Source organism: Cibotium barometz, chromosome 52 (assembly GCF_041138505.1).
Source record: "Cibotium barometz isolate CiBa-2024 chromosome 52, ASM4113850v1, whole genome shotgun sequence".
In the NCBI taxonomy this organism is placed as follows: domain Eukaryota; kingdom Viridiplantae; phylum Streptophyta; class Polypodiopsida; order Cyatheales; family Cibotiaceae; genus Cibotium; species Cibotium barometz.
The window spans coordinates 42322205-42337144 of NC_141097.1; the positions used below are offsets into that span (position 1 = coordinate 42322205).

General features: G+C 45.7%; 1 protein-coding gene across 1 annotated transcript in view; it reads right to left on the minus strand.

The window, feature by feature from the left end:
• LOC147609141 (protein ARABIDILLO 1-like) overlaps positions 1–13920 on the minus strand; it is a 51129-nt gene extending 37209 nt beyond the window's left edge. The window contains exons 1-9 of the mRNA XM_086788815.1: positions 12168–13920; positions 11919–12077; positions 11736–11816; positions 11499–11630; positions 11193–11320; positions 11014–11101; positions 10822–10916; positions 10666–10729; positions 10224–10399 (exon numbers count right to left, since the gene is read on the minus strand). Coding sequence (XP_086644941.1) covers positions 10224–10399; positions 10666–10729; positions 10822–10916; positions 11014–11101; positions 11193–11320; positions 11499–11630; positions 11736–11816; positions 11919–12077; positions 12168–13526 — 2282 coding nt within the window. The 5' untranslated portion in view covers positions 13527–13920. The remainder of the gene's footprint in view (positions 1–10223; positions 10400–10665; positions 10730–10821; positions 10917–11013; positions 11102–11192; positions 11321–11498; positions 11631–11735; positions 11817–11918; positions 12078–12167) is intronic.
• Between the last annotated feature and the right edge of the window lie 1020 nt (positions 13921–14940).

The window sequence follows — 14940 nt, forward strand, 5'->3', positions numbered from 1 at the left end:
TAGCATCCGGCACAAGTGGACAAGAACTAACTCCCTTCCCCGCTAAACCTGTGAAATGGGCTAGGAGGCCGATTCGATCACATGGTTCCACATATCATCTCTTGTGCGAGGCATTTTGTTGTTGGAGAGTGCTTGCAGAGAAACCCCCAATTTTCAAAACACTTCAATTGACAAAAATCAGCCATGTAATGGATTACATAGCTGCTTAAGACCCTTTGGCAAAGTCTAAGGCAAACATTGGAGGTTTAATGGGGTCTCTGTGAAGAAAACCCCCATTTTGCAGCATCTCCATCTTGCCCCAAATTGGCTAAAATTAGTAAGCAAGATTGATTAAAAAAACACACCTGGCTGTAGACACGTGACCCGAGGGAGGAAATGTGGAGGTTTGGGGCAGGCCAGGCAGCGCTCGTACTCGTTGGTGACGAGGAGGGGAAGGCGGTGCACGGAAACCAGAGAAAATGTTATCGAACAACTCGCCGCATGATGTTGACGTTAGATTTTGGGGAAGAAAAAAATGTTATAAGAAACGTGTGAAAGAAACGCATTTCCCAAAAGGAAACATTTCAACGTTTCTTCCAAGAAATGAAACGCGTTTCCTAACTACTATGCAGGTGACAAATGGCTAGCAACGACGGCGCACTAGTGTAGTCAGGCAGAGGGAGGTGGGAGTTGAAACTCCACGCTCAAAAGTTTGCTGATGATGATTATAATGATGAAGGTGCGCTTCACGCGCTCCACGATCTCGTTCCCACTGCTTCAAGGGAGGTTCAAGCCTTTTTATACCACGGATGTATGGATTGGTATGGGGGAGAACTTCATCCTTTTTGACCTTGGTAGATGATAGATCATAAGATTGATTTGCTTCCAACGTCTCAGCTTGTGAGCATCACACCTTACAAGAGCCAATTGAAAGAGGATGAGATTGCTTGACGGTTGTCAGAATATCTTAGGATGGGACAAATACGCAAAAGTAAATCTCCCTAGGGAGCTCCAGTGCTTTTAAAGTATAAGGAGGACAGTACTTGGCGGATGTGTGTAAATTATAAGAAAGTTGAATAACGAAATTTTGACCTTAATACTGGTTATCATCAAATACGTATATCTAAGGAAGATGTCTTTAAGACGGGTTTCCATACACGGTGTGGCCATTACAAGTTTCTCGTATTACCTTTCGGGCTCATGAATGCTCCTGCTACTTTTCAAGGATGATGAATGATCTCTTTCGGGATTATTTAGATGATATTTTAGTTTATAGTCATAAATCGACGAGCATGTTGAGCACCTCAAGATAGTCTTGGGGATTCTAAGACGGGAGCAACTGTATACTAAACTCTCTAAGTGTAAATTCTTCTGTAAGGAGTTCACATACCTAGGTCATCGGATGGTATGAGCATTGATCTTGAGCGGATTTGAAAAGTTGGATTGGTCGGTTCCTCGGACAGTGAGGGAACTTCACACATTCTTGGGATTTGCTGTCTTCCTTAAAAAGTCAGTGAAGGATTATTTGAATCTAACTGTTCCTTTCGATCCTTCTTACAGGACGGGACGAAAGTCCAATAGTCCTATTACCTCGAATGAGAGGCTTAACCAGGCTTTTCGTACTCTCAAGCTCAAGGTGAAGGAAGCAACTATTTTAGCCTTACCGGATTCTAGCAAACCATTTGTGGTTGAGACTGAAGCCAGTGATTACGCGATAGGGGTTGCCTTGTGCCAAGGGACCAACATGTGGCATTTGAAAGCAAGATGCTTGATGATAGCCAGGTCAAGTGGCATACTGAGGAGAGAATTGTATGCAGTTATACACACATTGAAAATTTGGAGTCATCATTTGTATGGATCCAAATTTGTTGTCTTGACTGACCATGAGTCAATCAAGCACATTTGTGATAGACCTGAGTTGAGGGGAAGGAAGGCACAGTGGGCAGAGCTTATGCAAGACTGGTAGGGAGATTTAGTATAGAAAGGGTAGTTTAAACTAGGTTGCAGATGCTTTGAGTTGGATTAGGAGGTGAATCTTTTGAGTTTCACCGAGATTAGTGCTTACTTGTATGATTCCTTCAAAGGGTTGTGTCGAACCAACAGGCATTTCAATCGGTATTGGCAACAAGTTCAAGTAGGGAGCTCCACAGTTTGACCACGACTCAAGGGTCATACCACCTGTTAGGGTGGTTGGTAATCACCACTCGATCGGGTTATTCTTCTAAGATGATAAAGAGTCTGTGTACCCGATTGTACTGAGATTAGAAAAAGGATCCTTTATGAATGTCATGACTCTCTCACAGTAGGTCATTCAGGGATACAACGGACCTATGATTTGGTAAAACGGATGCTATACCAGCCTAAGATGAAGGCGAAAATCCAAGGTTGCCTTGTAACATAGTGAGTAACAAGGATTCGAACTTTACTGGACACTTTTGGCACCTAGCCTTCTAGAAATTGAAGCCTACGCTGAGTACAAGTTCCTCTTATCATTCTCAGTCCAATGGGCAAACGGAGATGGAGGATATGCTTCGTGCATGTGTCTCCAGGCAGTTACCAACCTAGATCTCCAGTAACTATATCGGGACTAAAGGGTATTAAGATTGATGCGGTAGAGATTTCTTAGTGGATATTCAGGAGACGCTAGTCAATGCATGAGAATCTATCAAAAGTACTCGGGATAGAGTGACGAATCATAAAGCTTGTCACCATTCTAATGATTTGCCATGCTCAGACAACCAAGAATATCTTTATCTTGTTGCCAGACAACCAAGAAAGTCCATTATCTTGTTGTCATCCACTAACTAGCACCACTCCTCATAGCTACCACAGGTTAACTATGCCAAAGCATAGAGTGTCCTAGACGAGAAATCTAGAAGCTTCAAGAAATCCTACATGAGAATACACTCTCACGTCCCATACCACCAAGGCACACCCCACATAAAACCGCCTTTAAGCCATGATCATAGGTGGAATGGCCGACTTTCCCTCTAAAACCCAACCTTGAACACCAAGGTCAAACCTTAGGTCAGCTTAGAGGGTTAGTCTAATCCGTGCAAAATCAAGGATGAAAAATACCATCATACTTACACCCAATACTTGTCCATTTAAAACTAGCCACGGAACTACTGTATGGTGTTAGTTCCATCTAGAACCCCAGCTTCTCCGTACTTAGGCTCAACTAGTTATCTACAAGCTATCCAAAAACCTCAGCATACTCAATTATGACCATTACTGCAAGACTGCCCGTCGCAGCATCTTGGGTTACGTCAATCCCAACAAGATCACCTGCCACCAAGTGGCTATCAGGATAATACTAAGGGTTCATGGTGAATCTCGATATTCTCTCAACATCCCTAGAAAAACCCTTCCATTCACAGAGAAAGGGTAACAAAACCAGCTTGTCACAGGTGCTCAAGTATCATGGGATGCCTAAGTTCATTGTGGGGGATAGAGATCCTAGGAGCCTTATTTGACAACATGGGTACAAAGCTAAATTTCTCTTTGGCTTATCATCCCCAAACAAATGTGCAAAATGAAGTTGCAAATTCAGAAGTGTTAGATTTACTCAAATGTTATGTGGAAGACTAAAGACTTCCTAGGAGAAGTATTTGTTAATACAATGCATGCATCCATGAGAAAGGCCCCTTAGGCTGTTTGAGATCATCTATTGTTGGCAAGATCAGGGTTAGGGTTATGTGTTAGTTGCTGCTCAGATATGAAGATGGAGAAAGAAAGAAAGAAAGAAAGATATATTAACGTCTACAAAAGGCCAAAATTGGCCTATGAGACAAACAAGTAGTACAATGATGTTCCTCTAGTCATCAAGAGGAAAATGTGGAGTGAGAATAAAATGTACAAGTATGACAACACGACCATAGGGGACTCGATGGTGGTGTACAAACGAGAGGGTGTGGATGGAGTACTAGGGCTACTAATGCATCTCTATATGCTGAAGGGGTGATACAAGTATGATATGTTATCTACTCCTAACTCCATCCAGTCCCATAGTCTGGGTACAATATGTCATACATCCGATCTGAGGATGCCGTAAATGTCTGGAACATGCGTCCTGGATCAGAGCGAAAATGTGCCAGCTGCTCCTGGACCTCCTACTGGTGTCAAGACCGTATGGCCGCGATCTCTCTGTGGTGTAGCCGTGGTGTATGGTAACCGGCTAGTCTAGGTCGTCGCCTAGCTCGAATCTCCTCCGCTCGCTGAGATGTCACTCCCAATGTGTGGGGCTGGACTACTGGTGCATAGTTACCACGGAACGTCGTTCCGCCTTCTTGGAACGCCGGAACGCCGTTCCGGGCGAAGGCACGTTCCCGGAACGCCGGAACGTTCCGCCAAAAAAAAAAAAAAAAAAAAAATTGCGGAACGTTTGTTTTGCTTGCAGAATTGTATGTTCATGTCTTGGGGGAGCAAATATTAGGAAGCATATTTGGCTATCCGTATACAAAAAGTTACATTTTTTTGTGTCATATGTTGACATGTCATATGACGTGGCGTTCCGCGACGTTCCCGATCCGCTCCCGTTCCCGTTCCCGCTCCCGTTCTAGCATCCGACGTTCCCAGAACGTTCCCGTTCCGTGGTAACTATGTACTGGTGCCAATCTCTGGAAGAAGTCAGTCAACTGGGACTGTCTTCCTCCGCTATGATGTGCGGGTGTCTGAAGTAAGATCTCCCTGTGTCTGTGTAGTGCTAGTAGTAGTCTGCCTAGCTGTCTCTAGTCCGATCTCTCCCAGATCTATCTAAGTGATGTGGCCCCTCTAAAAACCTCAAGATAGCATGCCCTGATCTCCAGCAAAGCACCACATTGGCAAACAAAATGCTCCTCTGTCTCTACCCCCGTCTGGCATAATCTGCAAATGCGCTCTGCTCGAGGGATGCGTGCCGCTCTCCCAGTCTCGATCTCTAGTTGGTGTGATGAGACCCTTAGTCGCCCAATGGCTACTCTGGCTCCATGTGATAAGTGGACCTCCAAGTATTGTGGTCGCTAGATGAAGCCGTCTGTGAAGGTGCTCAAGAAGTGGTCTCTGTGTAGTAGAGCATCTTCGTCGGGAGTGGCTGACTGGGAGATATCCAAGCCTCCTGTATGTGGCCCTTCCAAATGTCATGTCTCATGACTCTGTTCCTCTCTGTCTGAGAGAGGCGTCTGTGTGGTGCAGCTAGGTCATACTGTAAAGGTGGTAATCTGTCAATATCCATCCTGTGTGATGATATCCACTATACCACCTGGGAGTACCATGACCAGGTATGTCCCTCCTCAGCAAGCTGTCCGGATGCCTCAAAAGCAGCCCGAGATACCCGATTTAGTGGGAGCTCCCGCATCCTGTGTATAAAAGATATAGTCTGGAACATGGCCTCTACTAACATAGGTGGTACAGCAAACTCCGCTCGAAGGATATCATGTGGTACTGAAGGTTTGCTGCGGATCATTCGTGAGAGCATCAAAATCTGAGGGCGCTCTATCTGTGTCCATGAGGATGTAGCCAAACCTGGTGCCCATACTGCTGCTGCATACATCAATGCTGGAGTAACTAGTGTATCAAATAGCCACCCCTTAGTACGGGGCTCCTGGAAGTGTGCCTGGTGACAATGGCGTTCCAAAATTGCTAGTGCTGTGTACCCTCGTGTCACTCTGTCTCTGGCTGCCTGTGCCATAGAGAATCTCCCTGATGAGCTGGTAAATGTGACCCCAAGGTATACATATGAGCCCACCACCTCTACCTGTCCTCAGGCTAGTGTAAGGATAGTCTGGCATCTGACTGCTGCTGCTGATGTATGAAAGACCATAACCTTGGTTTTCCCAAGGTTCACTGTGAGTCCTCGCTCCACACAGAAAGTATCCAGGGCCTGTAGATGCCTTTGTAACCCTGTCCGAGTATCCGACACAAGAATGATATCATCAGCATATAATAGAATGTGTACAATCGTACCTGAGATGTCAATCCCAAAGCCTCCTCCGTGTATGATGTAGTCTGCTACCTCGTCGATGTATAAGCCAAAGAGTGTCGGGGAGAGGGCAGCCCTGCTTCACACCAATGGTGCTGGCAATCATATCTGATAGTCCCCCTGGGCATCTAACTCGTCCAAACACTTGCTCATATAATCTGTAAATCCCCCACATCATGTCGGGGGTATGCCCAGTGTCTGTAAGCGGTGGAAGAGGCGCTCTCGGGACTGTGTCGAAGGCTTTGCGGAAGTCCACAAAACAGCAATAGAGTCTCTGTCTCTGCTCTCTGCACTCATTATCATATCATCTATTCTGGGGCATGTCCCCGGATCTAGGTGGCTTCCCTATCTGGAGATGGTGTGGAAAGCTGTGGCTAGCTCTGCTGTGTGCAGTATGTGTGGGTGATGTAGGGTCCATACCAAAGAGGCCATCATGTACTTTTGAATCATAAACGTCTGCAAGCTCCCGGGTAAAGTAGAAGATGGTACGAGATGCCTGAGTGGTCGGGGGTGGCAGATCAAGAGAGCTCCTAAGAGAAAAAGACAAATAAGTATGGTCCGCACCAATGGGGCATGTAGGGATAGTGAAAGAGTCTATCAGGTCTGTGCTCTCCCGCGAGCCCAATATGTAGTCCACAGTGCTGCTGCCTCCTGATGATGGGAAACATGTGAGTCTTCCCGATTCTGGCCATTGTGACATCCCGTTATAAATAACGAGATGGTGTCTAGCTCCCAGGTCCAGAAGGTGTTGCCCATAACCTGTATTGTCTGGCCCACTGTCCTCTGACATCCTCGTGGTCCCTGCATCTACATCGTCTAGTGCCTGTAGGATGAGGGGATCTGTGAAGTCGAATGATTCACACGGTCGATTCTGTATGCGTGCATTGACATCCCCCATCAGGAGAACCTCCCCCATGGTCGAATAGTGTAGGATATATGTGGATAGAGTGGCGTATGGAGACTCACTAGGAAGGGCCCCTCTCTCCTCCTCTCCTCCAATCTGGTCCTCCACGTGACCTGTGTTGAATCTCGACCCCTTCGGCGGGAAGTAGCATATTGCCAAGTAAACTGTTCTCACCTCTGAGAGCTGTAGGCTAATCCACATGTAGCGTGCCTCTGGGTCTCTCGACACCACCTTGATACGCTGGTGTAGTGCTCGTCTGAATAGTATAGCGATCCCACCTGAGCCTCTGGAAGTGCCCTGTCGCATCCCTTGTACACTGATTCCCACTGGTACCCTGCTACCCGTGGTAAGCCTCTCTCTGGGCTTTCATGTGTCTCTGTCAGAAACATGATGTCCCGGTTCTCCATAACCTCCTCTAGTCTGCCTGGATGTGTCCATAGAGCCCCATTGCAGTTCCAAACTGCTGCATATATCTCCTTGTGCTTCTTGCTAATTTCCTGTGTCCCATAGGCCATATGGCGCTACTCATAAGTATCTAGGATGATGTCATGATTGACATCATCAAGATGACATCATGTGGGCCAGTCAAAGAACTTTTAGGTTCTCTACAAATCTGTTAATCTCTTCAAGACTAGTGCACAAAACTGCTTTCATGTCATCGTCTTCTGGGAGAGCCTTTAAACCACTGAGTTGTTGGATACTTGAGCCTAATGTTCTTGGAGAAATTCAGATTCTTTCATTTTTATACCATAGAACTTCTATTTAAAGAAAACCTTGGAATTATAAATTTTGTTTCCAAAAAGATTTTCTAACTTATACCATATACCGCTTTTGCCAGCTTATCCAAGTCAAGATCATGGATGAGGTTGTTGGCGAGACCAAGGCCAATGTGTGCCAATGCCTTGTAATTCCAATCATTCCAAGCTTGAACTTGTTTCCCCACCTTCTGGCTTCTCATCCGTGCCTTTCACCACATTCCACACTCCATCACACATCAAAAGCAACCTGATCTTTGTCTGCCAAGTGGTGAAGTTATTGTCTGAATACCTTTCGAAGGTGAAACCCAATCTCTAGGAGTCCATGGTAGTCCAGAGGAGGCCTTTAGCAAGAATAGATAGCAACACAAGAAGCAAGATGTCAGCCACTCTTAATGATTGTGTTGATCAAGATAGTGAGCTACAAACTGTAGACGAGGTGCTGGCCTGCGAGACGGGTACAACTACAGAGATTTGGCTACAGTAGGGATAGCTCAATGCAGGTGTGCCATTGCAATGCGTAGCAAAAACTGTGTGCAGCAGCGGCTTGGTAGAAGGTGGTGCAGCATCAGCACAAAAGAGGCAAAGAGTGCGATCACTTGAGATGAAGCAAGGCGCGATGGAGTTTCAGCGGTGAAGGATACTGAAGAGTGGGAGTAGATAGGCGAGGTGACTTCCGTGGAGTAGCAACTGTGCACATAGTTGGGCAGCACGCAGATAAGGGGCAGAGCTGCAGAGGTCAGCAGGGCTGCCGGTCACAATCTGAAGGAGTTGGACAGCAGCTTGCTGATGAACAGAAGCGGGGGTCACAAAGATTAGCAGCATGCAGGTTACCATACCCCCCCTTTGCTCTGATACCATGTTGGCTGGATCAGGGCTAGGGTTACGTGTTAGCTGCTGCTCAGCCATGAAGATGGAGAGAGAAAGTGAGCAAAAGAGAGAGAAAGAGAGTGAGAGATTGATATCATGTGCTAACATCATGCATTACATCATAGATTGATCTCGTCATGGATGAAATCATGCTGACATCATCATGAACGACATCACTGCTGACCTCATCATGGATGATGCCATCACACATATATAGCTAAGAGGCTATTCACACACACACACACACACACACACACATGGGATTACACAAAGGATGGTTCACCCACATAAACTCTTAAGCTGGAGGCGGTTCACACATGAAGCTCCGAATCCCAACATCTATGGCAAAGCGGTGTTGCAACCTATCCTTCATACAAAAGATAAGATACTTGTAACTTGCGGCCGATGCATTTTGTCAGGGATTTGGATCTTTTGCTCAAGTGCATAGGTGTGAGAATTTTTTAGAGGGAGGCGAACGGGAACGGAAATAGAAACACCATGTTAACAAGGGGGGTAGGAGGGGTTATCACTTGAAAGTTAACAATGATAGACATGTCATAAAACCAAACTCAAACTTGACATTCCATAGGAACAAAAAGAGACTAGAGTGTAGACTCTACACTCTAAAATCTAGGCAGTAGATTCTACATCTCCCGTATCATCGATTAGGGTAAGGATACCCTCAGGATATCTTGGTGGTATGGAACGGAAAGGATTGAACTTAAAGCTTTGCCCTCGACAAGTACCTCAAGGGCAGATCCACATAGATCCTACGGCTAGATGGTGAGCTCAATGCATTATTTGTTGGAAATTGGGTGGGGAGCCAAGTCCCGGGAGGTCACCCATCCCAGTTGTGTTCACAACAATGCTCGCTTAACTGGAGGTTTCCACAAATTGGTCTAACCATCCAGACCCCAAAACCTTAAGGTGTTGGAGGACCTTTGGTCTATCCATTTTGTGGAAATCTCATAGTGCTATGCTTTGGCACCACTTCTCTCAACAGCCTCCTTGGTGCCAACTTGTCCACTTTTTCTTAGCTCAGAGGTTGAATTTGCCCATATTTTCTTGGCTCGCGATAAACTTGGCTTCTCTAGTGGCTTAGAGTTTACACTTCAACCTAGCTCTGATACCATGTTGGAAATTGGATGGGGAGCCAAGTCCAAGGAGGTCACCCATCCGGGTTGTGTTCACGCCAATGCGCGCTTACTTGGAGGTTTCCACAAATTGGTCTAGCCATCCAGAACCCAAAACCTTAAGGTGTTGGAGGACCTTCGATCTATCCATTTTGTGGAAATCTCCTAGCGCTACGCATTGGCAGCACTTTTCTCAACATTATTCTCACAGGTGCCAAGACTAATTGACTGAAGGACTTAACAAACCACAATTGCATGTTATGTCCATGATAGACATGACTAAGCTGCATATTATGAAGGGGCTAGACTTAGTACTAAGAAAGGACTCTTGGGGTAAAAAGTGACTTAGAAGTCACATATGGGAATATGCGGGACACACTGAAAGGACTTATCATGCTTTCTAAACCCAATGCGTCAATCAAGAGAATTATTCACTCATTACCCGTACCTAGGGGACCACGACTAAAATTAAACCCAGGCTTTGCTCTAGCCATAAACTTGTGTTAGTGTGGGTTCTTATAATATGGTACGCTAGGGCTTAAATAACCAGCTCGGTGTCATGAAATGCTATACACATCAAAGGAAAAGAAAATACAACTGCAAGCAGACACATTGGTTATTACCTGCCATCAAACATATAAGCCAGAGCAAGGGCAGCCATGAAGCGAGCCATCTTTGACCCAGAGGAAGAGCATAGGTGCACAAGAGCACGAACTCCTCCTTCTTCAACAATACGCCAAGCATTGCCCGAGTTGAACGCAAGGTTCCATAAAGCGCCTGCCGCAGTTTCGTGCACATCCTACAATGGAACCCCAACCATTTAGCTGTACACAATAAGAGCTTGAAAGCTTATCTTAGGGTCTTTAACAGACAGATCCCCTGCCCATCTGACCGGGCCAGGGTAAGACAGGAAGATTCCCATCCGTGAAAGACGTGTGAGGTTTCCCCTTTTCACAAGCAGGGTCAACGTCTTTAAAGGCCCTTTTAAAAACATTCTGGTTTTTCATAATGTTGATGTGCCTCCTATACAAACTTATCAGATAGGACCTAGAAATAAACACTTGCCTCTGCCTCAGAATAAGCCAGAGTTATTAAAGGTGCAACACCACCCTCCCTTCCAATTGCTATGCTGAAAAGTCCAATACACATTGTCAGATAACAGTGTATAGCATTGCTTCCAGACAGAAATCACAAAATGGGACTATGAGAAAAGGATTGCACCTGTTTGCTTCAGAGACTGACAAGCCCCAAAGGGCTCCTGCAGCTCTCTCCTGCAGACCCTGAGATCCAGTGCTGCAACTTTGAGCAAGTGCAACCTGTGAAGGGATGTCAGAATGGCAAAAATAGATCCATCCTGCCTTTTAAAGTATATGACGCATTGGCAAAAGCAAGCACAAATTTGTTCAAACTCACCAATGCCTCTACGCCACCAGCAGCCGCTATCGCCTCACGATTTCTGTCATCGAATGACAAATTCCACAGAGCACCAGCAGCCTCTTGTCTGAATTGATCATAAGCAGTAGTCATTTGAACCAAAACTTGGTCGCAAAGCCTAGGAATCAGTTGGATTGCCTCTGTAAACAAAGTATCACCTGACACCTTCACTCTGTGACAAGGTTAACTGTACTAGTGCCTCGAGTGCACCAGCCTCCTGCCCAACTGCAGCATTGTTGCCATTGCTATCCCCATGTGCTGCCAAGTTGGCAAGAGCTCGTGCAGCCTGCCACCCAGAGACTTACTTAACAGAGAACTATGGCTCATAAACAATCTTTATGATATGGTGATGGGCAGATGTGAAGATTTCGAAAAACTAAGAAATCAACCTCTTCCTATGCATAGGGTCCAAGGATTGACAGCTAGAGAGTAACAGATGTTCGAAAGAGGCAAGATGACAAAACCTGCTCTTGTACGCCTTCATGCTTGCAAAATCGTGCAAGTGTTACCAATGCGTGTACGCCACCAGCCACAGCCACCTCCATGCTGCACTTGTCATCTGCTGCCAAATTAGCAAGCGCTCCGGCAGCACGCTCCTGCATAGATGACATCTGCTTTTGAGTGATTTGCCAAGCTGGCACCACCTGAGACTATGCATCCTACTTCAACAAAATGCAAATAAAAGGCATCTGATTTTGTACCAGAACCCCATCACCACCATTAGGCCACTTAAAAACCAGCTCCACCAATGCTTTGATGCCTCCTGCCTCAGCAATGGCACCCTAGAAATATAAACCTCAGATTTCTTCAGAGCCATACCTGTTGCCAATTGCAATTCAAGACCCAAAATAATGAAAGTATGAAAAGCATGAAGAGACCTTCACCTTATGTTCCTCCCCAACTGAGAGATTCCACAGGCCTCCAGCAGCCTCCTCAGCAACCAACCGATTGGGAGATCTCGCCAGGGTTGCTAATATGCTGATTCCTCCCTCCAATGCCACAGATTTTGCAACCTCTGCATTTACTGAAAGATTTGCTATAGCCTGCAAATGAAACCAGTATAAGCCGCCACCTGAACAAGGTGAAAGAGCGACTTAGAAGCACAAGGATTTTGAAGAGAGAAGCATTCTCACCTTAGCAGCCTCGGATTGCACTCCCTCTTGACATGACTTGGCCAAGTCCAGCAGAAGACCAATACCACCTCCATGCATCACTGCTTCAGCCCTAGCAGGATTCACCGTAGCATTCACATCATCGGTCACCACAAATGTAGCCAGCGCAGTGGCCGCTCTTTCCTGCACATCTTCTTGTGTGCTCTTAACTAAGCTAAGCAGCATGGCCGTGCCCTGCTTTAACCAGAAACTATCCAATCCAGGGATGTTGCTGTCAGCAACACGAAGTAGTGCATGTGAGAGAACCCACTCTGTCCAATTAAAAAGTTCTATGCAATTCTTGTCACCTTGCCTCCAACCATGTTGATTCCACACAAACACACTCCCCTCTTTGCTGTCTGCAGAAGCTTTTGAAGCAAGTGATGACAATCCTTTCATAAGATCCGTGAAACGAGCGAGTAGAACCTTCTTTTTGGGAGAGTAAAACACTGACCCACTCCCTTCCTCAAGAAGGGAACAATTAAGGGCGCACACAACCTTCAAATTCTCCATGGCAAGCAATGTGTTGACAGCTGAAGGTGTGATCTCGGTGCGGGAAACATCTAATGCAACCAAAGCAGGAAGCTTACTCAATGACTCTGCAGCTGCGTTCCATTGAATGTTCCTCAACCCAGCCAAAGACAAGAACCGCAAAAACATTGCCAAGGATAACGCTGTCTCATCCACAACTGCACAGTCAAGAAACCCCAATTCAGTGAGATGAGGACAATGCTTAACCAGAGCTCCAATGGCGTCTCCATCGACTTCTCTGATGCCCATGAGGCAGAGGCGCTCGAGATTGGGACAGCATAGGGCGACCACTCGGATGGCATCACTGGTGATTTTCTCACAGTCAGGCCCCAGTTGAAGGCTTTCCATGGTTGCATGCCGTGCAGCAAGCATGGAGAGAGATGCATCTGTAAGGTCCCTGCAGCTATCCCCAGTGAGATCCCTCAACTCCTTTGCCTGCAAGCTAATGATAGCTGATGCCGCAATGGCGCCACGAAATCTGAGCCGATGGAGTTTCAAGCATTTGCTGGCAAGATAAGTGGCCGTGGTAAAATCTAGAATATGTGCTCGCATGTCTAAGGATTTCCAGAGACATGGAGAAGCTCCCAGGCGGCGCCATGTTCTGCAGACAGAGGCCAGGCGGGCTCGATCCCTGTAGTTGAGAAGGCCAAAGAGAGCTATGACTGTGTCATGTGGGAGGCTGGTCCAGTCCACAATGCGCTCAACAGGGACTGCAACCACCTCTTCAAGGCCCTCGTCATCACTGCATGATGCCTCCTTTCCCCTGCTAACCCTAGATTTCACCACTTTTCGCCGCACCCGCCGAATCATCCCTCCCTTCTAGCACGATAGGCTGCCACGGACAAGCATTCTGCAACCTTTGTTAACAGAAAAACATATCTTGCATCCTCGGATTCGGCAACAAACGCAGCCTTTGCATCCTCTGATTTCTATGCCCCGAAGGGCCCAATGATGCAGATAAAAGTTCAAAAGGAAAATCACTAGATGTTATCGAAGCGAGTATTGATTTGCAGAGAAAACCTTCGCTGATGATGAAGGCAAAGGCGATGGCGATGATGAGGGTAGCCTCGACTTCTCTGCAAATAACGCAGTGAGAGGGTCAGGTAGCCATAAATCGCAGGGCATAATATTGCTCTTCTGGTGCAAGGGGTGCCAAGGGCTTGCAAAAGAAAAACACAAGTAGAATTTAATTGCTTCAGGTAGCACTCTTTAATAAGTAAACATCATTAGTTTATAATATAACCTAGGACCTTAGGTCCCATAGTCATATGGCATGAGTTTAAACTGCTAGTCTTTAGTTGAGACGGCACCACATCCAATGGACGTATGGCTTCACTACTTTGGAGCTTTTCCAAGCTCACCAAAACATTAAGGAGCCCTAATGATGCATCGAGAACCATGGATTGTGGTAGCATTTTAGTGAAGGGTTGTTGGCGAGTTGATGTCGTGAATGTTGAGATGCATCAATATGATGAAGTTTGATGAATGTTGAGAACGCATAAATTCATCAGTGTGCGATGAAGCTTGATCTCAAACGAGACAAAGTGGTTGAGTGTTTTGGGTTTCCTTAGTATGTTATTTGTGATTTAAGGTTTTTACCCTTATACGTTGTTTGTGATTTAAGGTTTTTTTTGTGAGTAACTTGCTGGTTTAATGAGTCTAGATGAGGCTCGACATCATAGCATGACAAAACCATGCATACACAAAGTGCCATTGCTCAAATTAGGTCAAATACAAATTAGGTCAAATACAAATTGGAGACTGCATAGAACATGAGGATTTACACTTAAGCGGAGGATGATTTGATGAAGCAATTAGCATGGGATGGACAACTTAATCAAATGGTACATTCGGATGTGGCATATGCATTAAGCCTTGACAGTTAGGGTGGCAAAGTTACTCTAAGTTTCTATTCTAAATTCATGGGAAGGTGACAACTTAAGGAGAATAGCATGCTTTATATAGTTAGTATGTGCTAAGTTGAGCTTTTATGATGCACTGCTCATTCTAGTCATCATCTTCATTTACCGACTTTGGATCCTCTCCTGGAGTAGCAAGATTTTCCTATAATCTATCAGCTACTTATTTCCACCTTTACTAGATTATCTCTTTGATTGACTCCACCTCCTTATGACTAGTATTTTCATCCATGAACTTTAATCAATCCATACCATTCTATAGACCTTAGTCTATGCTACCCCATTATCAAAAGCACCAAAATGCG